The sequence below is a fragment of the Seriola lalandi genome, unplaced genomic scaffold (assembly GCF_002814215.2).
Source record: "Seriola lalandi dorsalis isolate HSWRI2012SDOR001 ecotype SW California unplaced genomic scaffold, Sedor1 jcf7180002054352, whole genome shotgun sequence".
In the NCBI taxonomy this organism is placed as follows: Eukaryota; Metazoa; Chordata; class Actinopteri; order Carangiformes; family Carangidae; genus Seriola; species Seriola lalandi.
In genome coordinates, this window is record NW_019524905.1 from 1,092,673 (window position 1) to 1,111,389 (window position 18,717).

General features: G+C 40.6%; 1 protein-coding gene across 1 annotated transcript in view; it reads right to left on the reverse strand.

The window, feature by feature from the left end:
• The window catches only part of rbks (ribokinase), a 37,595-nt gene that overhangs the window by 15,426 nt on the left and 3,452 nt on the right, over positions 1-18,717 (reverse strand). The window contains exons 3-7 of the mRNA XM_023407959.2: positions 11,739-11,871; positions 10,651-10,714; positions 10,110-10,172; positions 8,399-8,563; positions 502-593 (exon numbers count right to left, since the gene is read on the reverse strand). Of these exons, the coding sequence (XP_023263727.2) occupies positions 502-593; positions 8,399-8,563; positions 10,110-10,172; positions 10,651-10,714; positions 11,739-11,871 (517 nt within the window). The remainder of the gene's footprint in view (positions 1-501; positions 594-8,398; positions 8,564-10,109; positions 10,173-10,650; positions 10,715-11,738; positions 11,872-18,717) is intronic.

The window sequence follows — 18,717 nt, forward strand, 5'->3', positions numbered from 1 at the left end:
CTGAAACTTGCAGCATCACATATGGAGCTTTTTCAAGCAACTCATGGAGCTAATGTTAGCTTAATTAGCTCAAAATCTGCTAGCAAACATTGTCATATAAGCAAAATCAACGCTCGCTGGCTAAAAATGAGAAGCCTGCTTTTGTGCACCTCTGTGCAAAAAACAAACTAACTCAGAATTCATTGTTTCAAAAAATTACTGAGCTCTTTGATGGTAAAATCTGCCACTGTTGTCACTGTAAACTGCATATGTGTGCATAAGAAGAGACTGTTTAGTCAATGATATACCTGCAATTTGGCTGTGCAGGACTGGTTTCAGTTTCCTCGTTGCTTCCTTGTAAATGTGAGCGTGTGCATGTGTGAGAAAGGCAGAGGTATTGTGTGAGGACGCATGAATGCTGCTGTGATAAACACTGTGAGCTGCGTGTGAGTGTGTGTGTTTGTGTGTGTGTGTGTGTGTGTGTGTGTGTTTGTGTGTGTGTGTGTGTGTGTGATTCATCACCTCAGACTCATTACAGCAAAACACATCAGAGGCTCTGTAGAAATCTGGATCCAAGTCAGGGATGGCCGGTGCCGGGTTGAATATCGTCTTTACTGCAACAACAAAACCATTTTATTGACCACAGTTTTATCATATCATCATCATCATCATCATCATCATAATCTACAAGGCACTCGGTACCACATGCAGTCATTAACAAGAGCTCAACAGATAGACCTGTTCTCAATGATGAACCCAGTTAACAGCTGTCAGTTTTGCTTTTAAAGTGATGCATTTTTGACAACGTCCCTCAGTGGCAATTGTGTGGTGTTTCTTTTCCATTTGCTAAGCTTCACTGTCAAGGTCTGGAATTACCTTAATTAAACTTGCGACGGGAACAAAGGCTAGTGGGCTACGACTGGGGATTGCTCTCGCAGGCAAAGCTCAAGTGGATAAGCTGCTATAAAAAGACACCTTTTAAACGATTAAATTAGCACTCCCTGGAAAACAACACTACAGGAAAAAAAAAAAAAAAACGGCTGGAAACATCCTCACATCCTGTAGCTTTCTGTGGTACACTGTAACCCCTCAGTTCCAGAATTGTGTGTGTGTGTGTGTGTGTGTGTGTGTGTGGAGATGATAAAACATGAGGCACATAACCCCATATATGTGTGTCAGTGTGTGGGTGAGATGAGTTGTGACCCTTTCTAAGGAGTGCGAGAGAGGGAGAGAGTGAGAGAGAGAGAGCAAGAGTGTTTGTCATAAGTAATCCTCTGTACGTGTTGCACATCACTGTCTTATGCATATTCATGAGCATGGAGCATTAATGCATCTAATACCATGATTTCTGTGTATGTGTGAGGATAAGCCCAGCTTGACGAAGCGATTAATTCTGATATCTGTGTACAAAATAAAGCCTCATGAAAGTGTGTGTGTGTGTGTGTGTGTGTGTGAGTGAAATATATGTTCAGCGTTGGTGACATCAAAGTCTGTTGTGCAAAAAGTGTGTGCCTAGTTGCTGTGTGTGTGTGTGTGTGTGTGTGTGTGTGTGTTTGCGTGGGCACATAAGAGAGCAGCTGCGTGGGTTTGTGCAGGGCTTTGGCCACCTGGCGCTTTGAGGTGGATACTGGGCTGCTCGCGAGTAAAAGTGGAAATAATGTCTCTCTCTCTGTTTTTAACACACACACTCATACTGTACTATATGTATACTCACATGAGCCAAGGCCATGTCATGAAAAAGTGACACTGGGTTCTTTCCAACTCCTCTTGCCTCTCTCTTTCTGTGTTAACTGATTTGCTTAGCGTTTTTCGTTTCCAAGACAAGTGCGACATCTCTGAAATGTGACGCCTCAGTTTTTCATAAAAGGAAGCTTCTCTGTCTTCCCCTTCGCCTCTCTTTAGCCTCCTCATCATCTCATCTTTCACTAGAAATGCTGTTTCAAATGCCTTATTCTTCTTCTTCCTTTTGCAATGGTTGATAGGATGATGAAACTTTACCAACAACAAGTAAGGGACACATGTTCCTGTGTTGCTCATCAAGCAGATGATAAGTTGCTCAGGGTCACAGTGTAAAATTAAGATATTAATATCATGTGTTTAATAGCATACTTGCTATTGTGCTCAAACACAAACAGAGTGCTCACTCAGTTTCATGTGCAGTGAGTTCAGTGAGTTCAGGGATCCTTAAAGAACAAGTCTGGCATTATTCTAGTTTTTTTTGTTACTCTGTCTGTGACATTCAACTCCAAACCAAGCAGGAATCTGAAAAATGAAGCCAGTACCAAAAATTGCAGTTCCTAGGACGGCCACTTGAGGCTGGTTCCCAAACTGCTAAATGTTAAAATGTCCAACTTTACAGCAGAAATAAATGTGTTTACAGCCTGGTCCAAAAAACAGTTTTGGTCTTTATAGCTAATTTCCTCCTTCATGACAACTGTACAGGGGGTGAATTTTTATATAACGCACTCATTTAAATTTTATTACGGCTTTAAGTCATGTTTAATTGAGGAGGTACATTAAAAGCATTTATTGGATTTTCAGATTTGATGCCTTAGTTTTTCAGTGAGTCTGAATGAAAAAATGAAGAAACATCTGTTGTACTATAGTGTAATTATTATGCTTCTACTATCTCTGCCCTGATGAAGAGGTCAAAACATGTCAGAGGTTTAAACCATTAATATACCCAACTAAACAAAGACTGATTTTTTTCTGCACCTGTTTTGTTCTGCCTTGCATTATATAACATTATATTGTATAAATAACATCTTTCATCTCACTTCAATACAAATTTAAAGCTCCATATTTTCCTCTTCACCTGTGTTGATGTATTGAAGTGTTGATCCATAAGAATATTTATTTGTGATTTTAAGAACCAAAAAACATCTCATCTCCTCTCTCAGGCTTCTCTCTGGAGCTCTAGTAACAACAGGTCGGTGAGCCAATCAGAAGAGAGGAGCCTCTGGGTCAAGGTGGGCGGGGCTTGAGGGCATGGCTGAAAGCGGTGACTGCTTTGTTGTGACATCATAAAGTTACAGAAGTCCTGACAGCTGGTTTTAAGGCTCAGTTTCTGAATACAGGCTGTGTGCATTTCTCTGTGGACTGAGCGCTTTGATACTTTCAAAGTATTTATATATAACCCAGACCTGCTTTATTATCAAACACATGGAAATATTGCTTTATATAATATGGGATCTTTAACACATATTCCTACCACTCACTTTTGCAACTCTCTTCGGCTCAGAGGAAAAGCATTCAGCAGTCTTTCCTCCTCTCCCTTGTCACATTCTTCAGCAGCACACATGAACATCAAATGTGGCGGCAAACAAGCACAACAACTGGACACAGGTAAACCCTGTGCTGATTCAAATAATTCACAAAACATATGTGGAGTAATTCACTGGCATTTACAGACAGCCATCAGTCGAAACGCACTAATGTACGTCATGTAAAAAGGATAAATACAGTATCATTGAGTCATGTAAAAGACTTACTCATGCTCAGATTATTGTCAATAATCATATTATTATTTGTAGCCATGGACAGAACTGGTTGGAAGTCTGATGTTGACTTTCACTATCTGTTCCATTAGCTGCCATCTGTGGTGTGACAGCAGTGTATTTGTCAAGCGTATAACTTAACGGCTGATGTCAACTGGATAGACCCAGTGCTCATGAAGTATACATGCAATAAGACTGCTGAGGATGGAAGCTCATCAATATGCACACAAGAGCAGCTTGTGTGAAATCCCTGATACACAAGGATCTGCTGATGTAGATGTCACATTAACCAGCGTGTGGTGTCAGGTTGCTCTGTTTTGCTCTCCAGGTGTTACTGAAACCACAGCACATACACAAATACACACGCTCAGCTGCTGGGACAGATGTGGTAATACTGGGATGTGTGCATACTGAGTCATGTCTGGCTGATCGTGCATGCGTGTGTGTGTGTCATGACTCTGGGATTTTTTTACTCAGAGGTTCAAAGTCTGGTCGCACGTTTGCAGCCAGAAGAGTCCGGAAAGTAGAAAAATACAGAAGTTTGTTGCTGTGGTTTGATTCAGGAGGAAAGGTGGATAGAAAACAATGGCAGAGGGAAAACGGAATGAAGACAGAGATCACTCACACATGCTTACATGCACACACAAACACACATAAAAGAAATGAGTCATCAGTGAGTATGTGAAAGGGCTTTAAGAGGCTCTAATTGCATCTGGAGAGAAATATAAAAGCTTCTTGCTCAGACAAGGAGGAGGGGGAAGAAGACGGGGTGAAGACAGAGGAAGGAAGAAAGAGTGACGCTAAACCCGTCTATCATTTCCTTAGAATTCATTTAATTCCATTAACTTCCCTATATTAAATGGTATATGGCAATAAATTGCACCCCAATTTTTCCAGTTCTTATTGGAAGTAAACAGCTCAAATCCATTGTATAACCTTAAAGGTCCCATATTGTATAAAGGAAGATGTCCATGTGTTGTTTGATTATAGATCAGGTCTAGGTTCTATATTAATACTGTGAAAGTATCAAAGTTCTCAGTCCACAGAGAAATGCACACAGTCATAATTCAAAAACTGAGAGAGAAAACGAGCCGTCAGGACTTCTGTAACTTTCTGATGTCACAACAAAGCAGTCACTGCCCTCAGCCGTGCCCAAAGCCCCGCCCACCTGTACCTGCCATCCAACCATTTGGTTGAGTGCTTACCTGAAATCTGTTATATCTTTATTCGATCACTCAGAAAACAGTCACTGTTCTACCTGTTGTTACTAGAGCTCCAGAGAGAAGCCGGAGAGAGAAGATTTAAAACTATAGTGAGATGGTTTTTGGTTCTTAAAACCACAAATATATCTTCTTTACTTAAAAAAAACACAGGAAAAATATGGACCTTTAAAAGGTATAAAGGTAAGCAGTAAACTGGACTGTTTTAATGCTGGCTGGAACTCATTAATTTTATAGAAAAGAGGCCTTTTAGATATAAAGAAACTGGTTAACCTCCAGTTTTCTTGCAGCAGAAGTAAATGATGCCTTGAAAGTTCATACAGACAATTTATACAGCGGCCCTGACTTTAGTTGATGACTTACAAACCCTCCGTCTGTTCAAAGGCAGTGTTGGAACAAACTGTTATTAAACCCTCTGATGAATTATTAGGACAACACGGTACTGCAGGAAGTAGTGCTTTATACTTCAGTCAGAATGGTGAGGAAAAAAAGGTTGCTAAGGAAGGGAGACTGGTTGATCAGATCTTCATCCTACAGCAAGACAATGACCCAAAACATTAGAAGAACAGAACCAGACGGTGGCTTCACATGATGATGAGCAGCACAGTCGCCTAACTTAAACCATATGGAGCTGTTTTGTGATGAACTGAACAGAAGGTGAAAGTAAGGCAACATTCGTTTCGTCGAAAGTGTGTGTTCAGTGTGCGTCAGTTCAGGTGCTGAATAAGTCAAAAAATGTTGATTTAATTTAGTTCGATAAGAAGATCCAATGATTCTTTGTTTCTAAATTCTTCAGTTTTTTATTTGTTGAGACATTAAATTATATAAATTTAAATAACAGCTGGAACAGTTGACTGGTAGTGTATGTTTTCTTCTCTAATAATTACATGCAAGAAGAATAAACTCTTCTTGATAGGTTATCTTGACAAGTGTTTCTGAGAGCTGGCATCCACAGTACGTGTGGCTTGATGGTGACATTTGCGTAATTTGAGCGGCGCTTCACCCCCGCGTCATTAAATCCTCGCCGCCAAACCCATTAACACTCATTCTCTCCAGAGAACTGCGTTTACGCAATGCTCTGGTGCAGCAATGTTGAGGTGGCATCATTGCCAAGCGTCTTCACTCGCCTTGCCTCTCTCCTGGTGCCACATGCCAAGCCTAATCCCGTGGTACGATCAACACAGTGGGTGGGGGGGGGTTGGGTAAAGAGGGTGGCGCTCGGCGAGGCCATCTGGGTATCCCATCTGCAACACAGTTATGGCTGCGACTCTTTCGTTCTGGCGGCCTGCAGCGAGCGTTTACCAGCGACAGGGCCTGATGACAGGGGCGAGAGGCTCCCCAGACGTCTCGAATGACGTGGAAGGCTTCTAATAATAGGATGCTGTTAAAGATGATTATCTCAGTAACCTGGTTATCAAAAAAAAGGTGGATAGAAGGAAGGGACAGAGGGAGGGTGGTGGTCTAAAATAGGACTTAGTTTATGCAGGAATACAAGGATCCTGTTGGCCTTTGGAAATGTGTACGGACATGGTGCTTGAATATGAGCAGTAGGGACACAACAACTACTCGTGAAAATATTTCACTCTTCCACTTCTCACTCTTAACTTGATGAAGGGATATGAGTCAGTGAGAAGCTTCTCTCTAAACAGTGCAGCAAAGAGTAAATGTGGTTTTCAAACAGAAACAGTCACATGACTGATTTCGAGGGGATCTTCTCATCTTCTCTACTGTATTTTTCTTTCCTAAAAAATGGCTTTGTCAGACTTTAAAAATGACAGATCGATAAATCAATAATTAAATAAAAGTTCAGTAATCTTGAGGTATGTGCAAGTTTCATGAAACCACATATCAAGTTGATATTTGTAAGTTTTCTCTGCCGCCAAAGGTGGTTTCTTGCCAGGAGCAGGTCGTGGTGACTGTCACTTGGCAAGAGCTTTGGACATTGTTGCACTTTCAAGACAAGAGGTTATAATACGCCCTCTGAGCAGCATTGCGGCTTCAGGGCGAGATTGGAAAGTGCTGAGACGGGCTCTGGCTAGCTGGTTAGCATGCTAGCTTCAGTAGAAGAAAAGACATTATAAGAGTTAACCCTGGTGTTAATGCTAATTCTAGCTGTGTAGCAATAGCAAAACTTAAAAAAAGCTCCTTCAAAGTGAATCTATGTACAGTCTCCTGAACAGCAATCATTGCAGCCACAAGTGGCAACTACTTAACTCAGTTGCTCTAAAATCACAATGAAGGCTGGAACAAACTGGATCACACCATTGTTTATTTGCAGCATTAGAAAACATGGTTTAAAAGTAGCACAAGTGGAGAGGACTCACAAAGTCAATAAACTTGTTCAGTATCGTCAGTTATCCAGCAACATATACTTAGGTTTCCCAAATTAGCCATAAGCTCCTGGTCATACCAGACCAAGTGAGGCTGTAGCAGCAAAATGATGAACTCAGCAATAGTGCATTTTATTGGTTAAGCATTGAACTTTTTACTTTAGATGTTTTAATGCTGGCTGGAACTGCATTCACTCAGCTCATGTAGGCTTAAAAGATGGCTGTAAAATGTTAGAATTTGCTCCCTCGCAGAAAACAGTAACTGCAGTCGGCTCGAATTCACACCACATGGAAGATACTAGTACTTTTCCAAAGTAAAAATCAATTCCAATTTTCCCAAAAGTAGAGCTAAATAAATCTCCGCTATCTTGCTTGACACTTTGGTCAGAACTGCTGCACCATAGCTTAGCCTGTGTACTTGCCTCCTTCTTGTGCTAGTTATTACTAACTGATCAGATGTTCTGTCACATCACTAAATGCGTGACAATAAATCCGAAACAAACTCCTATCCAGACATGTACGTTCAGCTGTTCTCACAAAAAGGGCATGTGTCAAGAGCTCAGACAAAGCAGCTTCCCTGGCCAAAGAGGAGTGGGCTCAACAGGGTCGTGCGTGAGGATTAAGGGAGAAGCAGTGTATATAATCATATTTTGGCAAAACTATGAAGGTTTGGAACATACTGAGCACACAGATGGCCAACAGAGAAGTGGGTTTTATTGCAGAAGTGGTTTGAAAAGTTTCTATGGATATTCTGATACTTTTTTGGACACATTTTCTTCCTCCATCATTATTAGGATCCATTGAATCCACACTGACCACAGCGCCTGTTCTCACTAATGGAACAAACTTCTTATATCCACCTTTCAAGCCCTCATGGGATAAGTGTTTCTAAAGAAAGATTTTACTTTGAGTACCACTTAAAGGTGGAATGTGTTTCAAATGTAAACAGAGGAGCACCTCCACCACGAAAAGTCAAAACATGATTTTAATCTGCTTCACTCTCAAATAGTTTGACAAACTAACAGAAAACTACAGTATATTTTATGATACAGTATATTTCAGTTATGGTCAGTTGATCACCCAAAATGACTTTTTATCTAAGTTTAACTCTTCTACTATATATGTAGGAAAATATCAGAAATTTCTATGGTCAAACAACAGACTGATTGAGTATTTAGAGACCACAGGTGGTAGAAATAAACACAGTTAATGAGATGCAAATGTAACCAACTGCTCTGTGTAGCAGCATTATAATTCTTTTTCAAAGTTTTATCATTTTTACTTAAAAAACAAACAAACAAAAAACTTTAAGGCTCCAGAAGGACCTGCACATGCACAATGGACACACCATCACATACAGACACTCACTGACCTTTGTTCCCCTGAGCCATGCGCAGTGCCTGCAAGGATGTCTGCGAACTGATCTCCAGCTGGCACACCAGCACTTTTGCATGACTGATGGCCGGAAGAGCTTCCTGCAGCTCCTCACTGCCCAGCAGCATGTTGGCACCGGCCACGATCACAATGGCGTTCTCACCTGCCAGTGGACGCCACAAGAGACGTGTAAAAAATGCAGCCACCGTGTGATCACTGTGAGACTCATGGGAACTCTTAAGTCCATAATTAGATTTAAATTGAGGCTTTGTAATGTAAGAAACTGTGGTGACTTATTGTATAGTCAAATTTGTGTGTGTTATACAGCATGTGTAGGACAGACCAAAGATTGTTGTAACATTTTTGATATTTCTGTCCGTATCTTTTAAGCCAGTGTGTTCAAAATGTGCTCCTAAATGCTGTAGGTGTTATCTCTGCGTCACAAACAGAAAATCTACAAAAACAATGAGTGAAATGTCACAATTCACCAGTCCAGGTTAGTTGTAACATACTGAAAGCTTTTTATTCAACACTTAAATGACTTTTTAACATAATTGGTGTGTGTGTGTGTGTGTGTCCGTCCGTGAATGTGCAGTGTTGTCACAACTAACCAAGACTTGTAGCCATGAACTAGCTTACCTTATGGCTAACAGCTAAAACATTAGCACTGACAACTAGCATGAAAAATATCTACACAGACACACAATTAATGAAGTTTAAAGAGTTTAACTACAAAGCAGCAATGCTATCACAAAAACAAATGAAGTAAAGAAAATACTTCTTTCCCTCAAAATTAGTTTTTTCCTTCTAAAATAGTCTGTGTGCTACTTCCTCACATGTGGAATAAGGACTTAACTGAGTATGTATAAAGTGAATCAGGTGATTTGTTGTTCCTGATTAGAGAAATTTGAAGTGCTCTAACTGAACCTTCCCCAGTCTCCCCAACAATTTATACAGAGACATTAAAAAGATTTTAACATTTGTTCTCTATTACAAAATAAATTTTAAATATGCTGCAAATAAGCTGTGGCAGTCAGGTGCTTCTTAAAATGCCTCATTAATCCTTATAGCATATACTCAATTTGTCATTAAATTATAACCTTCAAAATGTTTGAAATAAACCCAATTTCACGCACATGAACCCTAATATCTACAATATGTAAATACTGTAGGTAAACACATTTGATTTAATTGACCCTTTCACACAATGAAAAACAGCATGTGCATATTGTTTTAAGGGTCATTATTTCTTAATTCTTCAAAATGAAGCACTGTCAGTTACACCTCAAATTTTTTCATGGAATATAAGTAACTGTTAACCACTGACATATGAGGATGAATTTTCCTGACTGGTTAAATGGTAGTGAAGTGATGCAAATCCAAGAGGGGATCCACACGTCTGACTATATTTGCTCCACGAGAGAAATTTGCTCTCCATGTGGATACTCAGCATGGTTTGGTGCACTCATGTTTGTTGTTTGTGTGCGTGTGTGTGTTTGTGTGTGTGTGTCCGGTGATTACAATCATTTGAGCAGTGGTGAGTCAATGGCAGTACTGAATACATGCATGTACAGTGTGTGTGGGCGTGTGTGTGTGTAGTAGTCAGAAAGAGTATGCTAATAGCACACACATGTTCTCTTGTTTGTGGTGTACGAGAGCATTGCTACATCCCAAAGAGTGTGGTATGGGTTAGCAGCAGAAGCATTTACCTGCATCGTTGACAATGATGGAGGCAGCTCCTGTGGCTGCGTCAGAAGACTGGCCTACAAAATCTGAGATAGAGAAGAAACATGAACGGTAAAAAAACAGAGGTTAGAAGCATCTATTATTGGTCTTTCCTGCAAAAAGAAATCTGTTGCCTTCCTGTCTTGACAGCGGAGCCAGAAAACAACAAAAAACTAAACGTTAGAATAGTTATCCCTACTAATTCCTTGGTGAGCATTTAGCTCAGGTCTCTGTTTTTCGGCTATGATGAAACAGGCCACAAGCATCTGGAGTCTGATATGTGCACTGAGCACAACTTCTGAAAAGCACCTTCATCTTTAACAGATTCAAACAGTTTAACAATCATTTGCTGCAACAATAGAAAAACTTTCCAGTACATCCAAAAGCCTTGAGTAACTAAAAAGAATCAACAAAACACAGACTAAAAAAAGAAAGCCTTGCTCTGAATGTGAACTTTCTGCCATCCACCATGGAAATGGGAACCAATTTGGCATGTAAAGCAAAAAGAAAAACCCTCCATCTTACCTGTGTGTACACCGCTGTCCTTGAAATTCTGGATGTAATTGTCTCCAAAGAAGTCTTTACCAACCTAGAAAAGATTGAAGGCAAAACGATTACAACAAAGAGAGTGTCAAGCAGGGTCAGACTTGGTTAGCGGCAACTTTTGAAAAGTGGTATACTCAAATCTCAGTTGGGTTGGATTTTCCTGTGCCCTGCCAGCATACTGGCATGGTGCCGCCGCCGAAAATGTGCATAGACGAACACACAAAGTCAACAGACGCACACGCGCAAACACACGACCAGCTGCGCCAAGCCTTGAAGACAAGATAACCCCGCCTTCACGCCTCTTCATGCCCACCTCGCTTTCGTTTTCTTCCCCTCCTTCCACTCTTCCCCTGATCCGCACTGGGATGTCCACATCTGTAGCTACTTTGGGTTGTAGAAGGGGTCCCCACCTTGCCCCGAGGCGCCTACTTCGAACCCACGCTTTCCAAAAAACGTGCCAAAACGCGGGCACTTCTAGCTGCCTGTGATAGTGGGATGGGCTGGTATTGGCTGCTTGGCCCCAGTCTCTTTGAAGAGCGGCCTTCTGTCTTCGATGTTTTTGACAAGCCCGGGTTGTCTATTTTTGGGTTCTCCCCATGCCCGGAGAGCTCCTCCCGCACTGGGTTGTTATCGATCGGGCCTCTTTGTTCTGACAGAGGTGGGGCTTCGGTGCTTTAGTGCTCAGGTTGAAAGGCAACACTGAGCTCACTGATTGGAGACTTGGGGTTGTATGGTATGGGAATAGGCTTGTTTGAAGGCGCGCAAGGGTGGGTGGGCGTATGCATGCAGTATGGTATTGATCAAGAGAAAATGAGGCATGGTGAGTTGATGTGGTGAGATGACCGAAGTGTGAATGAAGCTATAAGGTTTTGGGGAGTTGTTAACTAGTTGGTGGACTGTGGTAGCTGATGGCTGATTATTTGTACTGAGTAGGACGTGGATGAGCCAAAGTTTGGACAATGAATCTTTTTTTTCTACAGACACGCATATATTCATGCTGGGATCACACACAAACTGATACACAAAAGCAGCCATGTATCGTTGAAAACTTGATTGTGCTGTCATACCTTGCAGACCATAGCGGTTTTGGCTCCCAGTCTGGCAGCCTGAACGCACTGGTTGGCCCCTTTTCCTCCAAAGCCGATGAAGAACTTGTGACCATGGATGGTTTCCCCTGCTTTGGGTAGCCTTGGTGCCTGGCTGAAGGGACCAAAAAAACAGTAAGATCAATTTTAAGGAGTACACGCATTCACAAAAGAATCTCATGGGATTTAGTGAACAAAAAGAACAAAGAGTCCTGTCCTTACAGAGATGCTTTGCTTGGATTTTGAATTTGAATTAGCCTTTTTCATCTCAACAGTCTCTTCCCACTGCACATAAAAAGTTTCCCCTAAACTTTATAAATTTTTTAGGCATTGTGAGAGTTCTACATTGAAACCAAGGAGTAAAGGGAGATGTGAAGATGTGAAGATAACACTTGAGGGCCAAATCCTTCCCTGATGAAGCTACTGAATGTGTTTATGACTGGAAAAAACACACACAAACAAGAGGTTTCTGTGGAGTCTGTAGAGGATTATATCTACATTTCCCATTCATTGATTTGTGTGTGGCGACCTGCCACGATATCAACATTGACCACCAAATATTGATTTTCTATTTTTTTTTTAATTATTTCATTGTACAGCTGCGCATTGATTTGCTCAGACCCTCTTTGCCTCGGTCTCGCACTCTCTCTCTCTCCCTCACTCACAAACACATTGACAATGGACCTTTTGTCACAGTCGGACTGGCCATCAAGAGCCCCACTGCATTGGTGGACTGGTTGACATTCAAAAAATCAATAAAGCTTTTACTGCCTTTGTCTGTCTCTTTAGCAGCCCTCTATGTGTGCCTGTCATTCGTGGTGCGCAGAACGTGTGGTGTGGCTCACTGGCTTTATTTGTCACAAAGTAAAGGCAATTAAAACATTTGCAGTGGAGCAACATATTAACTGATATTCAATAATTAAAAAATAGCCCCCAACCCCCACCCCTCTGCCCTGTGGGAAGCTGTTTACCTTTTGGTCATGTAAAGATCAACAAAATGCAAACCTTTCCACACTGAGCACAGGGAACTTTTCTCTGGTTTTCCCCTGTTGCATTTTCCACACTTGAACACAACAGCAGTATTAAAGAGACAGAAAATGGGGTCAAAAGCTGCTTCATGACTCTAAAAAGTGTCCTAGATATTTTACCTAGACATTCACTCAGATGTACCCACACAAGTGTCTTCAAATTTGCAAATGATGCAACCAGCAAAACAAACAGATGTCTCAACCTGACACTGGCCACACCAGTCATGCCTGACTCATCATAGTTAGGTAGCCCCTCCCCTCAAGGTTGATATGCCACAGGTGGGTGCCCTCAGGTGGAGCTGTCTGTTCCCTGATTCCACAAATCACAGAGACAGAGTGGGTGATGAGTAACATGGGGGGAGAAACGAGAGACAGCTTCATGCTGTACGTCAGAAATCTTGTGGCTTGGCCCCAGACCAGCGCTGCAGGGCCAGAGGGTTTGCGGATGGCAAAATGTTGTCATAAACTTGTTTTTCACTCTGTTGTTGCTCTTTTTTTTATGCTTGTGTATGTGCGAGCGTGTGTTTGTGGCAGGTGTGCTATTACAGTAAGTTCACTCAATCCCAGGATTTCCAGTAACTGAGACGCCGGTGGCAAACACTGGAGGTTGTTATAAATGCTGCTGTTTTTGCACCGGCGTGTGAAAACACTAAAATGCCCAAAGCTATAACAGGATGTGGGGTCAGTGAGGCTAAAATGTGGTGAGAAGGAAACGGAACAAAGGTCAAACACATGTAAATACACACGCACACACACACCTCCTCAACACACACATTACCTATTCTGCTTCTTGGTGCAGCTGTCTTACTAAATTTTTCCCACCTGTGTCACCACTGTGTGACTTCTGGTGGGAAAAGCAGTGCCTGCACACTGACTCCTACTCCTACAAATTTATCAAAATATTAGGAGGCTTTGTTTTGCCAGGAGAAAACTTTTTCTTTTTGTGGTTACTATGTCCACCTAAATATGCCTAAGGCAGAAAACATCACAACAACAACACAATGCATAATAAATAGACCAGAAAACAGAACAAAAATATCACAAATATACATTGTTAAAATACATTTCTGACAAAATGTCTACATGTTCACTAAATGTGAAAAACTAGCAACCTTTGTGCTAAGCTAAGCTAACTATTTTAGCTAAGCTAACCAGCTTAGTTTAGCACAAACACTTGAATCTAAGTGAAATAGATAGATTCGATCTAACACTCATTCACTGGTAAACACTTTATATCTCACTTTTTTAATACTAGTGTGAAGTTACCAGTGATGACAACATCAGACACACAACCACCGATAAAACCACAATATAGCCTAAAATACAAAAATATAAAAGATCTTAATCTCAGCAATTAACATAATAGACTTGATTTGTTTCATTGTTTTTTACCAAAATGTAAAAACTAAGCTAAGCTAATTGTGGCTCTTGCTTAATACTCAATGGACAGACATGAGAGTGGTATACATTTTCTCATGTAACTAACTGATAAGTGCCAAACTATTCTTTTTTGATTTTTGACAAACTTATTACCTACAGTGTGACTGACTATTTTAGCACCTATGAACGTTTTCTATTAGAAGGTTTGTCCTCTTAGTGACTTCTCCTGGTGTTTTGATAGCATGTTTCTAGTTCTGAATCTAGCTCTACTTGATCCAGTGCTTCTGCCTGTGAAGAGCACGATGCCAGTAACCTGACTGATAGAAAGTCTTTTTATCAGATGTGAAGGCTGAGAGTATTATCAAGTATTTTTCTGTGCTCTTCCTGCAAAGCTCAGTAACCAATGTTCTGCCTTCCTATTTTATAAGAATGCCAAAGAAACTGATGTGGTATGTTTCATGGTCAGTCTTGACATTTGAATGCTCATGACAACTAAATAATAAAACTGGTGATAATTGATGAGAACAACCTCTGAAAATGATAAAGAAACACTGTCAACATTAAGTTTTTACCTAATGACTTCACATTTGGCTGACAGCCACCTGAAGCCGGATAACTGGCAGGTAAGATAAACAGATTTCCAAATTCTTAAATAAACCCACCCACGCTTCTTCATGCCCAGAGAGACACTTGGCTATTGTTGTCTGCGGTGAGTGCACCAAACAAACAGGGCAGTTATGTGCTAAAGTGCAACCTCAGTGCGTTTTCTCCCACGGAACCAAAAGGCCAAAGCAGGTGTTCAGTGACGTGAAATGTTTGCTTTAAGGCTGGCTCTTGTTTTCCTCGCCTCCGTCTCTATTAAAGTCATTCCTCAGCTGTTGGCGAGCAGTGAGAGGAAGTAGAAACGGACAAAAAACAAATTGAAATGCTTGTTTTCCATAGTTTGAGCTAGAGCTTGTTTTTCCGGTTCCAAACACAACCTCCAACGTGAGCTGACCAAAATAAGACATGCTCAAGTTTTTTCCTGAATTCATCAAAATTTTATATAATTACTGAATGAGGGTGATACCCTTCAGCTCACGTTGCGACTCAGACAAGTAGTTTTTCAAATTAATGCACCATTGAGTGGAGACAGTTTGTGTTCATCTTGTATAATTTTCTTTTTCCATGAAGGTCTCTGCAGCTCAAGCTCCAGTAAATCGGGACAAGGTGAAGGGACTTAAAGAACAGGTTAAGCAAAGACAGCATACCTTACACGGACACCGCAAGCTGCTTTGCTAACAAGAAGTGCAGTGTCAGAGGAGTATGTGGGTGTTTTTTTTTTTTTTTTGTGTGGTCAGAGCATTTGTTGGAGCCATGAGCATATTGCTATGATTCGCCTGATGGTCAGAAACAGAATACAGTATATCAGGGGATTTAACAGGTGTGTCTGAGCTTGTTGGTGCTTAAGGAAACATCACAGCTTTGTTTCATGGTTTTTTTTTTTTTTTTTTTACATTTACATAACAGGTTGTCAGACTGCACTAAAACACAGTCTGAAAAGGTTATAAAGAAACATTTACACTTACCAGCACATAAGTCAAAATAAGTGATCAGTTGAGAGTAAAAGTAATAATGGTAACTTGGGCTGCAACTAACCTTCATTATTCATTAATTACCTGATTATTTTCTCAATGAACTGATCGACATAAAATGTCAGCCCATGGGAACGTCTTCAAATGTCTGGTTTTGTCAGTTTTCTGTCGTAGAAGAAAGAAAGAACATAAAATATTCACACCTGAGAAGCTGCAACCAATCACTTCTTTCCATTTTTGTTCAAGATTTCTAAAGATTTGTTGATTATCAAAATTGTTGCAGCTGAATTGATGTTGAGTTGAGTAACAGATGAATTGACAAATTGTTAAAAACTAAGATAGTGAGTGGAGGAATCTTTTGAGATGTAGTTACACAAAGAATAATGAGTTAATGAACAGAGACTCTTGGCTTTAGAGTCATTCTAGTGAAAACATGAAATAAAGGTGTGATTACTGGGCTTTCAGTTTAGGTACTCCTGATCACATTCAAAGCCCTCCATGGCATGGCACCCTCTTATATTTCTGAACTTATAAAACTGTACTCGTCAACTACTCTTAAACATCCCACAGTCGAGGCTCAAAACAAAGGGAGACTGTTTTTGCCCTTTTAGCTCCAACTCTATGGAATGGCCTCCTCCTCGGTCGGGTCAGCTTAGACCCACTTGTATAGGCTGCTGTTTTTAGAAGATTATTGTTTATTCCTGCTGCTTTCTATATGTCTTGTGGTTTTGTGTGGTTTACTATTTTGTTCTTTTATTGAGTTTCATATATTTTTTATTACTAATTGTAAAGCACTTTGTAACTGTTGTTTTCAAAAGTGCTATATAAGCAAGTTTATCATTATTATTATTATTATTATTTAATAGAAAATATCCTGTGCTTCTTCTCCATAATTTTGGAAACTCAATGAGCAGGTGAAAAGTGTCTCCACTCAGAAAGCAGTGGCAGTAGGGGGCACTGTATGGCTTTGAGAATGGGTTAAAAGCCTGAGCAGCGCTGCTCCTCCTCTTTGTTCACTGCATATAGTAGATAATTAAACACAACCTTTTACTACCAAACAACATGCAGTAAAACAGCAGCACAGTTCTCTACAGCCTGACTGATACATTTATAACAAAACTACAGAGACCTGAGTGTTTGCACAGCAACACAGAGGCAGAAAGAGGCAGAACGTGAGAGTGTGTGTGTGTGTGTGTGTGTGTGTGTGTGTGTGTGTGTGTGTATACATGTGTGCCTCCGCTGTCTGTCAGTCAATTGTACTGCCACCCAAACACTGGCTGTTCAAGACAACTGGATTTCTAACTTCAAAGCCATGCATATCACTTTGAAGGGCTGCGAATGTATTCCAACTACCCTCCCCTATCCGCATTCTGACCTCCATCCAAAGCCCCAACCCCACACACACACACACATACACATGCTCCAAAAACAGGCCATTTCCCGTTAGCTTATTAGGGTTTTAATTGACAACTCCTGCCCTTCAAAGCAGAAAGTCATTGGTTGAATTGCTAATGAGCAACAAAATAAATACTTGCCCAAAAAAACCCAGTAGGAGAGGGCATGTGTTTTTGATAAGTGGGGACTTGTGGAACAGTCTGGGCGACAACTTGTGATGTGACAACTTGAATCGGAGTGTGCGCTAAATGCCATAAAACTTTTCTCCCAGCAGCACAGGTTGTGGCTGTTTATTCAGAACTCCATTTGGCACCCAGGTGTAACTTATTTTCCCTGATTTCACATTAAAATGTAGCACAAGCTGAATGAAAAAACCATCGCAAAAGCTAAACAAACATGTTTCTTCACGCTGCCAGGAAAGCATTTAGTTGGCTGGAGCCCATGAGGACTTTTGACAATGCTTTTAATTTGTGTCTTTTAAGATTGTGTCATCCTCACAAAGGTTTTGGTAAATGAGGGTGACAAATTGTTTTCAACGAAATCCATTGTGCTGGAGTTGATGACTAACAATTTGTGGGAATAGATCCTACTTGGCTCAACAAATCTCACCATGTATGATGAGTGATGCAACACTGACGTTTCAGTAAGCAGTAATTATACCAGATCATCTGCACACTTTGAATCTTTGAAACGTGAGTTAGGTTGTCATGGGATGGTGACACCAGCATTGTCTGTCAATGACCAGACAACCTGCAGCATTAATTAGACCATTTTAATATCTCAGTTTTAATATTTCAGTGTTTTCAAATTCAAACAATTTAGTAAAAGGATTAGAACCTGAAGTCTACACGCCATTATTTCCTAATGGCCCAAAAGCTGTTGGACCACAGATGTTCCCTATAACATTTTGGGCTTTTAGGGACAAGTTCTGAAAATGCAGCGGCATTATCTAACTTTAGACCACTTCCTCTATTCTTGTGTAGACAGGACTGGGCAGTCCATTTCAAGCCATGATGGAAAACACCCTTCAGCCTACTGTATATGCAATATTTTCCACAAGCCTGCATGTCAAAATAAAATCCCTGAAGGAAAATGGTGGTTGTGGTTGTAGTGGTTAATAATAATAAAGGGAAATGATGTTTTAAAGAAAGACAATTGATCATTATACGCCCTAGTCGTCTCACTGTTGCTATGCTTGCAGGACATGATGCAGTTTACACTGATAATGGCATTTTAACCACTTGAAATTCTTAGTAGTATTCAATCAGAGGAACACTAAAACAGTGATCTCTGTCTCTCATCTCTGTCTGAAATGATAATTGTTGCTAGCAGATTTTATCAGCTTTAGCCAGCTAGCTATTTAAGCTATCACTAGCACCATAAGTTGGTTTAAAATCCCATCTCCAACTGTCTTTTCAATATTTCCTGCTGACTAATTTTAAAACAAAAATCTTAAATAAACTTTTAACAAACAAGAGGAAAATGCAAAATATGCTTGGGTTGAGTGTAAACTTTCCCAAATACAAAAAAAGAGCAGGATAGAGCTGCTAATGTTAGCCTGAACTCGGGGGGGGGGGGGGGGTC